An 18013-nucleotide genomic window follows, 5' to 3' on the forward strand; every position below is an offset into this window, starting at 1 on the left:
CACAGTACACTGAATGTCACAGTTGACATAATGTCACCACAGTCTGTGGTGTGATTACAAACTGAATAATGCAATGGTAACTGGCTCGGCTTAAAAGCTTATCAAATCACATCTGGGTAGAAATATAAACACACTTTCCAATGTCAAAAATATCCAAGATTTGACACTAAGCATATCTGATCTTTGCAGAGTGGGTATAGAATCTCTCTTCCTGTCTTCCTTACCTCCATCTTTCCATCTAAAAACCAAAGGGATAATTCTGTACCAGGAGAAGGGTGTCAGTACCTGTGAAACCCTACCATATATCTTTTTTTTTTAAGACCAGAAATCTTTGTTTGGTTTTGTGCTTTTTTTTAAGAACAGCTACAACTAGTGCTCTTGCACAAGCAGGATTTATGTGCTTGACTGTCTCTTCTGACTACTAATGAGATCTTTGAGCATATGTTCGCAAATTGCCAGGCAGTCTGCTTGAGTGGTCTAAATTGGGGGAGGAGGGGGAAGGCTTTTGATCACTCTTAGCACTATTGTGTATTCAAAAGAGCTGCAATTTATGCACCTAACCTAATGGCTTATACTGGCAGGTAGTTATGTTGCATGTGGAATCATAGGAACTGTGTGATGAGCTAGTACAGGATAGAATATACAATAGCTTGCAAATTTTGACCACCGATCAGCATGAATTTTTTTAAATACCTTTTTCTATAACTGTAGCCATATAGCCTATGTAGAACAGAGATTGATCACTTACTGCAATTTTCTTCTTTTTCTGCAAAGCAGACATTTGAACTTGATTTTTTATGCTATTCCTGGAAAAAGCTGGAATTTTATCTCCAAATCTTTCTATTAACTGCATTTTGGAAAAGTTACGTTTTTATGTTAATGATAGAAAATATAGTACAGAGTCCCTTTTAAAGAAAGGGAAACTGAATTTTCTAGTATCTTTGTCCCTAACTTCTGTCATTTCAAGGTTTTTAAAATGTTGCCTTCCACTGTACAATTTTGAACATAAAGCGCTGTGTTATTTCAATATGCAAACTTTCAATATAGATTTATTCCATGGTTCTTGTTTAATTTTTTTTCCTGTTTTTCCCCCCTCACCTCTCAGAACTGTAATATGGGACAAGAATAACATCACTGCGCAGGGCTTCCAGGACATAGCTGTGGCACTGGAAAAGTAAGTTCTCAAGCAACTGAATGACTGATGAAGAGGCCAAAGACTTAGATCCTGAAAGATCTGAGCAGCTGCAGTTCTCACTGCAGTCAATATGATTTGAAGATGCTGAGTGCTCTCAATTTTAAGCATCAGGGTGCTTAAGGTAAAGGAAAATGTATGACTTCACATCCTTCAAAAGGATGGGAAAAGGCTCTGTGGCTCTTTCATCCATACTCTGCTATCAGCATTAAGGCCATTGAGTTCTGCTGTTAGCATTAAAATTCTGAATTTGAGAATATTTTCCCTTTTCTTCATTCTCTTGTGTTGATAGCATGCAGAAATTCTATTCTAGTCAGTGAATGAAGCTGTATATAATAACAGAAAGTTACTGAAGCATGCCTTTTTGGTCTGACTTTTTTTTCTTTGCCCCAGCAAGTTGAAACTAATAGTGATGATCTCAGGAACTGCAATTGTTCATCGTAATCGCTGTGGTCTGGGTCATTTTGCTTCCCTGAGCTTACTCACAGTTGCAGCCGTTACCAGTGATAGATGCTAAATGACTTTCATCTCTCTCCATCTCCATCGCATTTCTTTATATTTTATTAGTACTTTTCCTAAGAGAGAAAAATTACAGATTTAAATTAAGTAGCAGTTGAAGTTGTTTCACGTCATTAAATCCCTCAGAGAGGAACAAAGCCTCTCTTTAGAAGGTGAAGGTAACGTACAATTGCTAGTTTCTAGACAAGATGTCTTGCAAAACTGTATAACTGCTTAGGGGAGCATCTTAACCCTTGGAGGGGTCATGAGGCTAGAGCTTATAAAGTTACTTGTTTCGTGAAACTGTTGTAGTTTATATACTTGGTTTCAAAATGAATTCAGTTGCACTGATGGGGAAAATTATATAAATGATGTATAATTAAGCAAATCATCTTGGAGTGATTCTGTTGATAGTAGTGAATAATAATTTGCAAAGGTTATTTGTCAGCTTGTAGACATTTCTCCTTTAGGGAGCAATAACATGTACCTTCATGAGAAAGTCTGGTAGAAAAGAAAATATGCTTATTTTCTGGTTAGCATCAACTTTACTTTTCTGCTCTGAAGTGCTTCGGTAAGTAAATAGAAAGGAGGGGGAAATCCTAAGGCAAAAGCAAATCATCTAAGCAGAAAAAAAAGAAATGCTACAGGCAATTGTGTGACATTGCACTTTGAGGTGACATCTCATTTATTTAGCTTGGAAGCTGAGGTCATTTTATGTCTCTTCTAACATTTTAGAATTGTTAAAACCATTGATAATATCACAAACTAAGCCACAAGCAACAAAGGCTTAAACTTGCAAGAGACCCACTGTCAATATTGGCTGAAAACAATTAGCCTTTAAACAATCCACCTCAAAGACATATTGAGAACATCCTGCACCATACGTTTCCTAAAAATACATGAAACCATAAATATTCTGTAGGAAAGAATTGTTGCTCAAAATGGAATGAAATACACTGAAGATGCTTGGGGGTGTGTTGTGCGTGTTGTTTTGATTTTGTTCTTAAGAAAAATAGTCATATAGTAAACCACAAAAAAGAAGAAAGCTAGACTTTTGTAGTATGATGAGGAGGCTGAGGAGAATTGGGAGGGATTGTAACAGACTTTAAAACAGGCTGAAGTAATCTGAAGATTGTTTTTTCCCCTCCTCCCAGCTTTTCTTCATCTGCTTAAAGTTGTGGGAAAATGTTGTTCCTGCAAGGGAATTCCGGGAGCTTGGCTGTTGGCAGAGTTGCCCCAGGGGTGTCCCAGCCAGCTGACGTGAGATGCTGAGAGGATCTTCTGTAGAGTCCGGTACAGGTGTCAGTTCAGGAGAGCATTTGAGAACAGTGGGCATCCGGGTCAGCCCAGGCGTTAAAAACAGGGTTTTGTATCTCAGTGATTTTGATATGAAAGTAAGCGCGTTCTTGTGTGCTTTGCGGCCTAGAGCCCACTCTGTTGTAGAACTGTACAGTATTGCCCCATATTCATTTCAAGAAGATTTTTTTTTTTTCCCCTGTATGGATAGAAGGAAGAAATAGCGCAGGTTCTAAAATCTGATGGGAAATACTGGCATTTGTTAGAGACATTTGCAGTGACATGAAATTCACATACCCAAGCCTGCAAAACAGATGATCTTATTCCTGTTTTTAAAAAAACAGGCAGTAAAATCATTGCTCTGCAGCAGAAAGTGTATGTCATGAATGGCGCATGGGAATACTACAAGGGAAATAACACGTGATGAAACGTAGGGCTGTTGTCACACATGTCGTATGTAGAGGGAGAGACAGGAGGTTTTTGAGACATCCTTTCCAGTCTCTGAGCACCGCTCTGAAATTTAACGTCCTTTAAATGTAAGTCTTCTCCTGAGAGTATTAATGTGTTATGAAATTACTGGATTATTGAGTAGGTAGAGGAAGGTATTCCATTACAAGAGACAAGTGGAGTGTTAATAAAAAGAAGAATGGAGGAATATTTTGGACTTCAAAGGAAACAGAGAAAAATGAAGTGTGAAGATAAATGTTGCTCTGATGAGCAAAGTTGAAAAGCGAGCTTTAATTTCTTGATTTTTTTTGCCCCTAAGAGCTGGTTAATTCTTAGATGAAAATAAAGTAGCATTCTGATACAATGCTGTCTGTCTGGAAGGAAACCAAGCACAGAGCCTTCCTTAGGGTAATGGTCTTCTAAAGTTCTGCCTCTGTGACTGTGTGTCCATGAAATCTCCTTGCTTTTCGTTTTCCCGCCTTCCTCCGTGTGTGTGTCTGTTGTGTGTGAGGGAGGGTGCACTAAGCCTTTGACTAAATTGAATTTAGCATATAATTACTAGCATGAGAGCTGGCAATTATAGATTTCAATGAATGTGATGTATTAAATGTCAAACAGCTGCAGAGATCCTTGGAAATCTACCCTTGTTTCTTTTTAACTAAATAAATACCTCGCCTGCCAGGTAGTAGTCAGGCAATCAGCAAGTTCTGAAATTTTTATCTATCTTTGAGCTCGTATCTTTGACATTTAAAAATTGTCCCCATGCTGGTGGACAGCCAATTATTCACTGTTTAGTATTACATGAGGACACATAACAGGCTCAGTACTTTTGAAAGATAAGACAACTAGAAAGAAAAGTTAATTTTCTGGCTGTGATACAGTAGGCAGTTGGACACTGTGGAAGGACAGGGACCTTGCTGACTCCACGTGAGTAACTGCCTGCTACTGACAGCTATATATCGCCATGTTTACATTGGGAAAGAAACGTAGAAGTCTTCCATTATCATTTAAGGTAAAACGTTGGGTAATATCAATGAGGAATCAGCGTGTTTGGCCGTTCAAAAGACCACTGTCCTTCAGAGAGTGGTGTTTCATGTGGCTAAGCAACTGGTGGGAGAGGAAGTGAAAGAACCTTTCACTTAGCGAGGGATGGGTCCATTGAAGTCAACAGAGTTGACTCGATTGAAATTTGTCAGTTTTAAAGTGCTCAAAAATAGATGGTTCTGACCATATTCATGTAGCTTTGAATGGAATAGGAACAGACGGTTAGTGGGACGTTTGCAGACAGCCGAAGGAGGAGGGAGAGATGTTTGCAGGAAATTAAAGCTAATTGAAAACAGGAAGAATAATTTCCTTTCCAGGTTTTAAGAACCTGCTGCTCTTTTTGTTTTCATTTGTTCAAATCTGAAGGTGTGTGGACATACCACTGCATGTAGCATTTTAGGTTTAACTGTGTCATGCTAGCCAATTTATGTTCTCAGAGTTTAAATACAATTTTGACTCAAGACCAAAACCCTATCTTTATTCTCATATCGCAGCAGATGGACAAAGCTACGGAAATATTTTGCAAACAAATAAGTAAAACGCAGGGAGCAATTGTTTGCATAAAGCAATGTAGAGATGCTATGCTTGTTTTGTCAGCTTTTATTAAAAATTCAGCAAGTGTCTTCGAATTGTTGTAAACACAAGAAGTTATTAAATAGTAAATTTTTGAAACTCAGTCTCTTAGTCGCTATCTATCTATTCCTGAATATTTCCATTTAGACTTAGATCTGATAGAATTGCCAGCAGGCACTGACACTCCCTGTTCTGTTTTGATATAAGAAAAAGTAATCCAACCTTCTGCACGAAGGTACAGAGGACAGCTAGGCCTTTAATTGACAGCCACTGGGCACTGGCCACTTAACTGCATTTTTTGCTTTTCAAAACCTCCACCTCTATCTAGTGGAAAAGAACAATTAGGAGCAAAAAGGAGCATGCATGCCTCCTGTTAGTCCACTTACAAATGTGAAAAATACATTAATACCTTCCACAGACGAGCTAGATGCATCTTATTTTTCCCTTCTAGTTTATTCTTCATAAAGAGATACAGTAATTAGGTTAACTTTTACTATTAAAAATATTTTCTTCTATTTTTCTTTAGGAACTATACCTTGAGATTCATGCCTATACCGATGAATGATGCTTCCCAAGCACTCAAAACAAACCCTGAGAAAACAGAAGAGGCACTGCAAAAGGTATTGCATATACCACCAACGTACAGAAATAAAACCACTAAAAAAAAGTAATAATTTTAAGTGACTGTGATTTCATGCTTGGCTGAGTAAGAATTCTAGGCTAGATTCATGGATTGTTTGATTTGCATGGACATATATGTGGTAATCAAGTGCTGCAAGAACATGTAAGGCTTTTTATTCCAAAAAATGGTTGGAGTGAAGGATGATGGAATGCAATGGTGTAGTCCCAAAAAGTCATAACTACGTGTGTATTTCCATGTGCATAGAATTATTAGTATGTGTTTTTTATTTTGGCATAAAAAGCGCGGTCAGTGCTGTACGAGACAAAGGATGCTCTTTAATTTGGGGAAGGATAAAAACATTTACTGCCTGTATTTTGTATTGTACATATAAAATTCATACACTATGTTGCCCTAAATAAACAACTGCACCAACATGTTCTTTTGGATGAAGAGGTGTTGACAGTATTTGTAGCTGTTCCACTTGCATGAGTTATAAAACTCCCAGCTGAGTTTTAATATAGTAAATCTTGTGAGCTCCAAATGAGCCTCCTGCTCAATCAGAAAGCATACAGTTCACATCTCTTTAATGAGTAGTTTTCCTTCAGCCAGGGTAAGGTCATAAAAACCTTATAAATAGTTCTTACAGATAACTGTGATTAAAAAGCAAATGTCTATGATCCTTATTAGTAAAGAAATTTTCAGTAAAATGATTCTCACAGGGAAAAGTGCTGGTAGTTAGTGCCTTTTTCTTTGATGCATGAAAATAATCTAAATTCTGCTTTAAAAAATCTGAATCATGGGGGATGGACATATTTCTTACATCTTGTTTAATGCAATTGTAGATAGGTTCATATCTGGAACGATAGATGCATCTCTGAAAAAAATATCGTGAAGCTTCTGGCCATGGGGATTTAAATTCTATGTGTTAATTAGGCATTATGTACAAAGAGTATTTTCTTTTATTCATTTCAAATTTGCTAAAATTGTTTGGCCCCGAGTTTGTTTTAACATGTGTGGTTCAGGCTTTCTTTACACAACATGAGGAAGTTCCCTCCAAAAAAAAGGTAAGAGTCTCTGGAGCGTTGCTGTGAACGCAGCCAACTCCATGCACGCAGGAATGCCTGCCCGCACGGACTGAGCTGTCGTGCCTGGTGCAGGGACGCATGAACTGACGGATGTCTCAGGAGGGTCCATAAGCTTCAGCACACCACAGCTTGAGTACAGTGGCCCTGGTCCAGCACCAGATGGACACAGTAGCTAACCCCCCGAGCTCCAGTATCTTTGCAGCACGCTTTACTTACAGTGTGGGCAAAGTGGATAAACCCTGCATTACTGTGGGGCGTGATCAGACCGTTCCAGTTCTTGCTGCTGATGCAGGTTTAGAGGTGACCATCAGTCCTTATTAGTCTCTGCCTCACAACCTGCTGGCCACTCCACCCATCCTTTTCCCCTCTCTTCCTTTCAGACCGGATCCATCACCTTTGATGAACCTTAAACAATTTACTAGTAGGGTTTTTTCACTTGACTAAGTTCAATAGAGCCAAATTAGGGGGCTGACGGTAGCTGTTTTAGCTGGCTGACGGTAGGTGTTTACTGCTGGTGACAGTTGTGGTGGGCTGTGACCAGCACCTGTTGGTAGGAATCGCTTGTCTTTGAAGAGCACTTAGGTACTGCTTAGCCTTAAGTAACTTTTGAACTGAGGCTCCTCTATGAGTTAGGCACTTCTAGATATTTTATCTTCTCTTCAGACCATACTGCTATTTACATCCGTGTCTTTGCAGCAGGACGAATGCATCTAAAAGAAATTAATCGACTATCTTGTGTCATCATGGTCTCTACAACAACGCTTTATGGACAGAGTCCCTTCAAATATTTCTCAAACCTGGATCTACTGCTTTGTCAGCGTAATTTACTAAATTGTTCAAAATAGAAGACTAATTCAGAAAACACGGGCAGAAGTCCAGTGTTTAATCATGTTGCACTAGTTTGTGAGTGAATGAATATTTGCCAATGTAATTATTAAGCATTGAGACACACAGAATAAGGTTTGCAGATAACAAACAAATACTTATGAATTTTTTCCCGTCAGTCCCCATTTCTGATAAGACAGCAAAATTGAAAGCGAATTACAATGTGGAGAGTCGAATCAGTTTCCTAATCTGGCTTTGTTTTTTAGATAGAAAACTACTTGCTTCGTAATCATGAGACCAGGAAGTACCTACAGGAGCAAGCGTACCGGCTGCAGCAAGGCATTGTCACTAGTACCACTCAGCAGGTGAGAACTTGTTCCTTACTGGTACTTCTCGACGTCTAAAATCTGCCTGGAGACAGAGTTCTCCCTCTTTCTGTCAGAGTAGCTTAAAGCAAGATGTACCTCATGGGTGATACTTCGTTTCCCAAGAAATAATAATTATCAGTGATAATATTTTTGGAAGAAAAAAAAGCTTTTGTGAGAGGGGCGTCTTATGTATAGTTGTAGTGTGTAGAGAAAGACCCGAGCTATTTCTGAGTGAACTACTGTTGGAACCAGGAACAGTTTAGTTCACTCGTGCTCAGGAGTCTGACTTTTCAGCAGGCTCCCATCAGTGTGACAAGCATCATCACAAGGCTGTGCCAGTTCTGGTGTCCGAGTCAGTTCCAGTCTTTCTGCCTAGCACTGAGCAACCATGTAAACATGCCCTTAGGTACCACCAGAGCAAATAACCTTAGGAAGTAAGTCATCGTCTACTTTATACCTTCGGAACTGTGGGTATCATAGGAAGCTTTACTTAGAGGGAGGGAGGAAAGGAAGGTAGAAGTCTTCCGTGCTGTTTATAGTCTGGACAGCTGAAAAGGCTTCCTGTCTAACACAGCCCAAAATATTGCTTGAAGCTGGGAAGCTTTTGTGTTTTGTCAACCACTACCAGGTTTCCTAAATGCCACGTGTTGTTCTGTTTTTTGGGGTTTTTTTTCCTTTCTCTTGAGAGGACTACAAGCATTTTCTGTGGTAGCTTACCATTCTCTCTGTTCTAGTGCATTTCTTGCCAGTACCCCTCAGGGCTGTTTTCAGCTCCAGTACACCACTGAAGCAAGGTGGTGTAAGCAGAATAAAACTTGTCATGGCCTTTGTTTTAAATGTGCTTCCATGTTTGTTTGCATCTGTTGTGTTCCCATGCAAATGGGAGACTCTAGCAAACAGGAGAAGGAATATCTGTTTTGCTGTTCAGCTGAGTCAGTGAAATTTCTCACTGTTGTCTGCATTATTTTTTCTTTTTTTGGTGAATCTTAATTCAAAGTGGCCTTTTTCTACCTGTATTGTTAAAATTTAATGGGACAAAGTTTTATTACTAGAACCTGAAATTATACTCTGACCTCTTGACAGAGAAAATGGTACGTGGAGATGTACTGGCACTAAAAACTGCAAGAGCAGCATCACTTTATTTTATTTTAGTGATTTATCTGTTCCAGTGCCACCTTTTTTTCCCAAGTTCATAATCTCCATATGAATTAAGTTTAGATCTTTTTATAGCTTGGTTGTACTTTTCTCCAACAACCACACACACATCAGGTTTCAGTAAATGTAATTTATTGTTATTTTGAAAGTAGAGTAAAATTACTTATTTCTATATTAAAGTGTGTACAATAAGGATGGTTTTTAAAAACGGTTTTAAAAGAGAGCTGGAAAACATTCTCTAGTTAGTATGGTGGAATTGCATTATTATTCCCAGAGTATATATTTTTTTTTTTTTAGTCCAGATGTTGCAATGAGACTCTCCACTGTCTAATAATTAATTAGCTTTTTGTACTTATACAAAAAAACCCACCCAAAACCCTTTGAAGAGGAAGAGTCATGTGGAGCAGAAAAAGAGCATGCTGTGAAATTATTTTAGTTCTCGTTGCTAATAATACAAGATGCTGGAACTCTAGACTTTATGTGATGATGACATGTGCACTCAGATGTTGCTTCAAAATGTCAAATAGCCAGTTCTAATGAATGCTATGTGGGCTGATAAAGACTTTTAACTGTTATATCTCCCTGCCCCATATATCTTAATCAAAACTGACTATATGTCAGGCATTCTTATTCGTTTGTCTTGTAAGGATACAGATATACCACCTGCCCTGTATTTGCAGCACGTTAAATGAATTGTGTTGCAGATGCAGATTAAGTTCAATTTATCCCACTGTGAAAGGTCTAATGGAAACTTCTGCTTTGGTAATTATAGTTCCCTTGCAACAAGGAATATTTACATTTTGAAGGAATACCCCAGAAGCCTGCACAATTGCATTTTGCTTAGACAGGAGAAGTCTCTGTCACTGTTTGTTGAATGGATAGTGACAGAGCTTTCTTTTACTGTCTGAACTTCTTAACGGTTCAGGGACCTTAGGAGCTAAGTGTTAGATATATCAACAGTATTTTCAGCATTAAACTTGCTCCAAAAAACAGAACAACACTCGAACTGGATAACTTGTTGGTTATTTGCAGTTATCCTGGAGGTAACTGTGGGGAAAATACTCCAAAGCATTTTTTTTTTTAATGGTAAAGTTTTATTTATTTTTCCAATGTTTAGGTGTGTCTTTATGAGATATAATGCTTTTCTTTAACAGCATTGATATGCCTCCAAGCTCTGATCATGCATTTCCAGATAGGTACATTGTCACTACAAATCTCATCACACTACTATTGATTTGCTACCTGGACTGAATTCAGTTTGCATTTGACCAACATTCTGATGTTTTATCTTTTCTATTTCTTTTGTTCAAGTAGATGATTGACAGAATATGTGTAAAAGTGCAAGATCATCTCAACTCTTTAAGAAACTGTGGTGTGGATGCTGTACAGGAAGATGTCAAATCTGCAGAACGACTTATGCGGGATGCTAAGAACTCCAAAACAGTAAGCTCTTCCCAGCATACTGGCAATACTGAGAGCAGTTCAGTGTGTGCTTGCAGCTTTTCTCTTTTTGGGGCGTTAAAACAACAGTGTGTCACAAAAGAGTATTTTCTTCAGATAATCAGCTGTAGGTAGTATTTAAAGTGACAAAATAATTCTAATTTATAGAGACTTTGATTTAGCAGAGAGATTTCCTCCTATTTGTCCGGATTTGAAGACAGGTAGTGATGAGCCTGCTTTCTGAAGATACTCTTTCTCTTTTACAGCTCTTACCAAATCTGTATCACCTCGGTGGAGCTTCTTGGGCAGGAGCAAATGGTTCACTCTCCAATCCAATCCAAGAGACACTTGAATCCATGGCTGGAGAAGTCACAAGGGTTGTGGATGAGCAACTTAAGGTCTGTGGGTAGATATGTAACCATCTTTTGCATGCAGAAAAAACTAAATCTGAGCTCTTATGTTGCTAAATGCAAATGTGCCACTTTTTTTTCCCTTAGTATATTTGTATGCAAGCGATCTTTTCATTATTAGTTTCTTATAACTTTGTGCCTTATTATCTGGATACTTGCCTGGTTGGAATGAAAAAAAATTGCTTTAGTGTTTGCAGTGGGCAGAAGGAGCATATACTGTTTATTATCATTTTATTTTATCTTTTAGAAGGGGAAGACTTATCAATTGCTCCTTAGGCCCTTAATAAAGGCATCTCTCAAGCACCCTAAAAAGTCTCATGCCCTAGAGAAAAGTACTCACTAGTTAAAGTATCCCACTGGAGTGAAAGCTGCTTTTCTGTAGAAAAGACTCCATTGCAGATTTTTTTTCCCAGTGACCACTTTTGAACCTGGTGCGGAATTTCCACTTTAACTGTTTGGTTTGGGTAACTTGTATGTATTGAGAGTGCCTCAAGAATTAGTGCAGGCAGCTTTACAGGAAATCTTTTCACAAGTTGCCTGTCAAACCTCAGTTCTTGAAATAGACGTCACTGATCTTTAAATATTCCCATCTGTGTGTTCAGCCAGCTCTTGCTCAGAAACTTCTACCTTCAATTAGGTTAGGTCTTACTGCATAATAAGCAAGGACGAGTCATCCATACAGCATGTGCGAAGGTAGCAGTGCAGGAAGAAGTCAAGGTGGGGAAACTTCAGCAACTGTTGGGATCTAATGAATTTAGATGTTGGAAGCTAATGAATTTAAGAATACAGTTCTGAGGCAATTCAGATCAACTTAAGTTTATGACTAAGCTACCTTGCCTGTGTTTTGCTATATTTAAACTTATCAAAGAATCTGAAAGTGAAGGTTGAACTTTCAGTTGAAACAACATGAAAATGCTTCAGTCAGTGGGAATATAATGAAGAACAATAATAAACCACATTACTAATTACTTTTTTGAAATTAAGAAGTTAATGAGGAGGAAAATGGTGCTGAATTTTTAGTATTTTCCTCCCTTTCCCCATTATATGAAATAAGGTGAAGATTCTCTATCAATTTTTTGATTTCTGCAGAGAGGAAAGTGAATTATCCACAAGATTCTTCCCAGTGTTGCTTCTAGGCTATTATTGGGACAGGAATAGTCAGGTCAGCCCTTTGTGCAGGGCTCATGCACTTAAAAAAGTCCTGTCCATTTTGGAGAGTCTTATAGCGGGGGGGGGGGGGGGGGGCGGGGCGCAGGGGGAAGCCTCTTCAGCATTTGGAATGTTATTTATAGTTCCTGGCATAAGATTGAGTTAATGGGTCTTCCATTTATGCTTTTACACATTTACAGCAAAAGGCACTTTAGCTCAACCATTCTAACTTTTACATTTACTTTTGATTTGTGTGGTGTTAAAGTTTAAGTGCCTTACAAGAAAGTATAAAGTGATAATGCTCTTTGTATATTGTAACGCTCGTTTTTATTAATTTTACACTCAAGGCTGAAAGGTTTTCCTTTAAGTTCTATGGTGTTGTACTTTGCGTGGAGGAGAAAATGTTGAATATGGATTAGGATTTTTTTTCCCCAGTTGTTTGGGTTAATTCAAAACATCATAAGCAGTTTATTATTTGTACAGTCACATAAGTACAGTTCTTTTTGTAATTGTTGGGGGAAAAGCATCCTATGTGATGTAAGTGGCGTTTTCGTTTTTAGCTTCCATAGCAACCAGAGCCTGATTCTAGAAAGAAGTGTTAGGAAATCGGGTAAAGTCAATGAACCCTTTTCAGGCAAATAAAAGATTATTTTTTTTTTTTTTTTAACCTCAAAGAAGGGAGAAGGGGGGAAAGGAAGAAGTTAGAATAAGGAAAAGCAACATCTTAGAGTGAGTTGAGTTGGCCAAAGGAGAAATCATAGCAAGGCCCTTGCATTTCTCTTCTCCTGCTTGTGTCACTGTGGACACATGGAACCCAGAGATGCTTTATTCGGTTCACAAAGGCCCAAGGGAAAATTGTAGGCAAGACAAATGGTACTTAGGCAAGAGAAGATTGTTTTGTAAGGACAGGAGTGCTTGAACTGTTCCTCCTAAATTCCATCCTAGTGCAAAGGGTTTGTTGGCTCCATCACCTGTTCCATTTTTTCATTACATACCATCATCTTCCAGTCCTTTTACTCACTGTATCTTTCTCCTGAATGTTAAGAGTCATTAATTGTGGGCAGGACTTAGTTATCCTCTTCCTGCACACCTGCTGACTGGCACTTGTGGCCTTGTGACTGAAATGTTTGCCCCTCCACAGTCAATATTGGTAGCTGTGAGTTTCCATCACTGAAAGGTTTTGGGATGGAAGTAGGAGGCGGGGAAAGGTTTCTGTAAATATGATTATAGTCATATGAAATCAACAGTTGGAATCCACCACTGAAGAAATTATGTTCAGCTGTGCACTTCAAGAAGACATGCAAACTCTATTTAACTTTGAAATTGCACATTCTCTGAGTATTTTGAGTAAAAATTAATTTTGAAATTTTCAGGTAAGGTCTTTAGTCTTTCCTCCTACTTCCCACTGACACCTTTATGCAGCATTTCTTCACATGATCCATTTTGAGAGACCATGCTTAGACTGCAATTGTAATTCAACATAGCAAGTCTTCATAACTTTTATGATTGTGATCCGTCAGTAACTCTTGGGAGGCTGAGCGTGATTTTTCAAGGTAGACTACACAGTTCCACCAGTGAATAAATGCCATGGGAAAAAATGCATGTGTCAGAAATTCTCATTCGTAGTTTACCTGGCTCTGTTGTCTTTACCATTGAAGTTCTTCATCCTCCATGTGGATATGGCTGCAGGGGCTTGAAAGGCTCTTCATTAGTGTTACAGCCCCAGAATCTGCTTGGGGATTGAAGGACAGAGTGCGGGAGGAGTCCTTAAAGTGCAGAGAGCTTGGGAGCCCAGAAACAAGATCTATGTTAGCTATAACGGCAGTTGTCCCTTATACCTGTAAATCAAATGTTGTAAAGATCAGAGTTCCCTGTACACTGTGGCTGCTTCATGCTGCTGTGTTGTCCTTGTGAAAAATCAGTCAGTTAAGAGCTACAGACTGAAAGATACTGCTTTGAATCATTAAAATTATTATGCAGTAATGGTGGTTTTGTTTCTTACTCCGTATCTACATATGAAAATTGCCAGTTATGGTAGGGCTACACAAAGAGAAAAAAGCTTTGATAAGATGGAGTTCATCCTGAGGTCACTTACCTGTGGAGTGAGATTGAGAAGAAAAAGGAAACTGGCAGAGTTTTCAAGGAGTGCAGTTCATTATTTTTGTACAGTTTAGAAGCACCTAGGTTAGAGCTAGGCTTACCTAGTATACTACTCCAATGAAACTATAATTTTATTTCTTTTTTTATTTGTAAGTTCCTTTTTCTGTTTGGTTGTCAACTTCAGTCTTACTGGAGGTGACTTGGCCCATTTCAGTAAACTGGGCTCTGTCCTGTTCCTCTCTTCTTTCCACCTTCCTTTGGATTTAAAAAACTGCTCAAAAGCCGCACACGACATGACATATGTTGAAAAATCCGACGTCTTCTCAAAGTTGCTGCTTGTCCCACTTGTTTAGAGGGTTCAAAGTTGGGGGAAATGGGTCTTGCACGTACACTGTAGCATGAACCAAGGACAGTGTCTTTATGCTCCCTGCCACTTTGGAAGCACCGTAGCCCAAGGAGACCCCACGGTCACTGGAGTGCAGCAGCGTGACAGCTTCAGCATGCAGAGGGACCAGCTGCCAGAGAGAAACATCTCCTTACTGATCTTTTCTGGGTAGCACTTCATGCTGGGAATGGACACAGCGAATTTGTTTTCGAATCCTGTGCTGATGAGCCTTGACTTCTTGCAATCTCTGAAACAAGTTATTTGATGGGAAATTAATTAATGGTTGAACAGCCTTCTGAAGATACCTAAAATAGATTTCCTGAGTTGCTGGGACTGGAGATGGAGTAAGGTGGATATAGGAGACAATTTGAACAAAGAACAATTTCCAGTCTTGTCAGAAAATACTGCTTTGTGTTTATAAATAAATCTGTTTTACTGTACACAGGGTACATATCAGCATGTAGATAAAACAGTATGAATTTAAAATTTAGTTTTCCAGATGACCAGCTGATTGTTGTAGACCTTCTGTGGTCCTGCCTAACCTTTTTGGATATGAAAATTGAAAGCAATTAGAGGAAAGATGTTTCAGTGATATAGGGCACTAGTAGTGTTTCTATGTCTCATCCTGATCCCTGTGTGTATACATTAGGGCTTTCCTGCACTTTTTGTGACACAAGTTCATACATGGATGATTATGTAAGGGACTGTGAGCCCTCACTTGCGCCTGTAGTGAGGGCTCTTTAGCCTTCTAGTCAGAGCTGGGATTTATAAAAGAAACCAGTAGGTGATAAAACAGGATTTAAACCAGAATTACCTTTTCTCACAGGCACAGATAGGAGATAAATCTAACGCAATTGAAAGGGGCTTCATAACATAACTTCACAGCACTGAGGTATATATGAAAGATTTTTCTAAGAGAAAGTCTAAGAGGGGAAAAAGTTGACTTTATACCATCAGCAGGAGAGACCTTATTTTAAGAAAAAGAAAGTTGAGGGGGTTGGGGGGGGTTACAAGGTCCTGTTTCTGGACTGTGTATGGTTTTCTGTCCTGGTGTGGGGTTTTGATCAGTCATTAAAAAAGAATAAAAATTGTTCACTGCACCTAAGGTTCACTGTAGACTTCCATGTATGTAAATGATATCCATATATTAAAGATTTGTATGCCCACTGCAAATCATACTTGTAGCTACGTCTTAAGAGTTGGTTAGTGTATTCCAGCTCTGCACAGCATGCCAAGTTCTCATGAGTCTCCTTTCTTCATATACTGACACCTCTTACAAATTGGCAGGTCTGGAGCATCAATGAAAACTGCTGATTCAGGGCACAGGTTAGAGCGAAGGTAGCTGCAGCAGAGCATCCACTGCTTCTGCAGCATGCAGAGGCAGCAGTGGTGGGTGCACAAGGGAAGCTAATTTATTGTTCTGACAGTTAAACACACAGAGATGTAAATGTTTCATATTTGAAAAGGTAAACAAGTACAGTTGTAGGTTGTTTTCAAAACAAGTATATTGTTCCTCCTTAGCTTTATTTTGTAAAATGCCTTTTATATTGCAGCTGGATCGCAAAATGGATTGAAAATTAGGAAGAAAAATTGTAAAAATTACAAGTCTAAAAGTGTCCTAGAGCTATGCACCAGAATAATGCTGTGATCTTCCAGCTAATGAAAATCTCAATACCTGATGTTAGCTTTTGCTTACTGTGCTGCAGACGCTCCTTGAGTCTATGGTGGATGCAGCAGAAAACCTTTGCCCGAATGTAATGAAGAAAGCTCGCATCCGTGAAGACCTGATTGAGGCTAGCACTGAGAAGATTTCCATCCCACGCACTTTTGTGAAAAATGTCCTCTTGGAGCAATCTGGAATTGATATCCTCAATAAAATCAGGTACTTTAAAAGACTAATCTAACAAAATTGGCTATAGAATTTGGATTTCTGGGCTGTGTGTATGTGTGTTTGTGTAGCAGAAGGTTTTTGGAATGCTTTTGTGACTCACAAGAAACTATATTAAGGCATTCAAAGAGCAGGAAATTGTCCTACAGGTGTGGTGGACTTAGTTCAGGCGATTCAAATATTTGGAATCTCAAGGGATGTTAGCTTGATCATTAATGCATGTGCTTCTCTTTTATTTTGTAAGAGTTTTGGTTTATGGTACACAAATAACATTTTCATGACTGATACTTTTTTTTAAACCTATTTCTGTTCTCGGGTAACACTGAAATACTGGAATAGAAGGAAATTGCACTTACTTGCTTTAAGTGTTAACAGTGCTTTGTCTGTTGCTGCATTTGGTTTTGTCCTGTAGCTGTAGCAATTGCTTTAAAACTTTTTGTTTGTGTGGGAGTTGTGCAGAGAGACACACTTAAAAAATGGAAACTTGGATATTCAAACCACAAACCTGGAGCAGAAACAGTTACCCTAAACAACTCTTAGTTTGCTCTTTCAAAAAAAGGGGGGAAAAAAAGAGGCTTTTACCTGACCTTTTACTGCATCTTGTTTTTCATATTAAATACATACCAGAGAATATATTTATGCAGTATAATGTGGTTGACCTGTACTTAAACCTTTGCAGTTGCCATCATTTGATGAAGGAATGCTTTCTGCTTGATGGAAAAGCATGTCATTTTGCATTGTGATGCTAATATCTTTGCAGAAGAAGAAAACAGCAAGACTTAGAAATCAGTTTTGCAGAGTGCAGCAAAATTGGCAGGAAAAGGTGATAAAGACTTTAGCTATGCCTTCAGCGTGTTTAAAATGGTTCAGGGAGTGAACTTCCTTCACTTCAGTCCTATCAAACAAATCTTGACCCTGAGACAAAAATAGTGCCCCTTCCACCTGTAGAAGCTGCAACTGCCAGTGGGATGAGGGTCCCACACTGTCACCCTTCCTGCCTTATATTATTTGAAATTAATATGTAGGTAACTGAAGGAAATCCCTTCACTCTTATTCTCTTCCCACCATGGCTTGGCCACCATTCTACCTCTCTATGAATTACATTGCCTTTCCAAGGAGTTTCTTACTATTTCCCCAGGCTTTCTGCACCAGTAGTGTTAGCCCCAGGCAGAAATAGCTTTGTTAATCCAATGCAGCTCAGTCCACACATAAAAACCTTAAACCAAAATCGTGCTCCTTGCTGGCAAGTGTCAGTTAAAGCAGTTGGCCTTGAAACTGTAGAGGCAGGAGAGATGGAGCTTCGGGCTGCAACTCAGGCATACGTGCTTGTCAGCTGCAAATCAGCTGCCCCCCCACAGCCTGAGCCTTTTGTACTGTGGCCAAAGACAGGAGTCCAAGGGAGCAATTCAAGGTGCACATTTCCTTGATAGGAAGTTACCAGTGAACCTCAATTCAGTGTACGGGGTGTGTTGGTGTTCCACATACGTCTGTGTGATGGGAATGGCTGACATGACGTTCTTGAGACAGAAAAGAAAA

The 18013-nt window shown here is 39.0% G+C and overlaps 1 protein-coding gene across 6 annotated transcripts in view; it reads left to right on the forward strand.

Annotated features, from left to right (window-relative positions):
• Positions 1–18013, forward strand: part of CARMIL1 (capping protein regulator and myosin 1 linker 1) — a 200952-nt gene that overhangs the window by 135611 nt on the left and 47328 nt on the right. For all 6 annotated transcript variants that reach the window (XM_087758183.1, XM_087758147.1, XM_087758164.1 and 3 more), the window contains exons 22-27: positions 1106–1174; positions 5577–5670; positions 7849–7947; positions 10420–10548; positions 10812–10943; positions 16296–16471. In XM_087758183.1, the coding sequence (XP_087614309.1) occupies positions 1106–1174; positions 5577–5670; positions 7849–7947; positions 10420–10548; positions 10812–10943; positions 16296–16471 (699 nt within the window). The remainder of the gene's footprint in view (positions 1–1105; positions 1175–5576; positions 5671–7848; positions 7948–10419; positions 10549–10811; positions 10944–16295; positions 16472–18013) is intronic.

The sequence above is a fragment of the Nipponia nippon genome, unplaced genomic scaffold (genome assembly GCF_047370975.1).
Source record: "Nipponia nippon isolate SJK-2023a ecotype South Korea unplaced genomic scaffold, ASM4737097v1 scaffold_1, whole genome shotgun sequence".
Lineage (NCBI taxonomy): Eukaryota > Metazoa > Chordata > Aves > Pelecaniformes > Threskiornithidae > Nipponia > Nipponia nippon.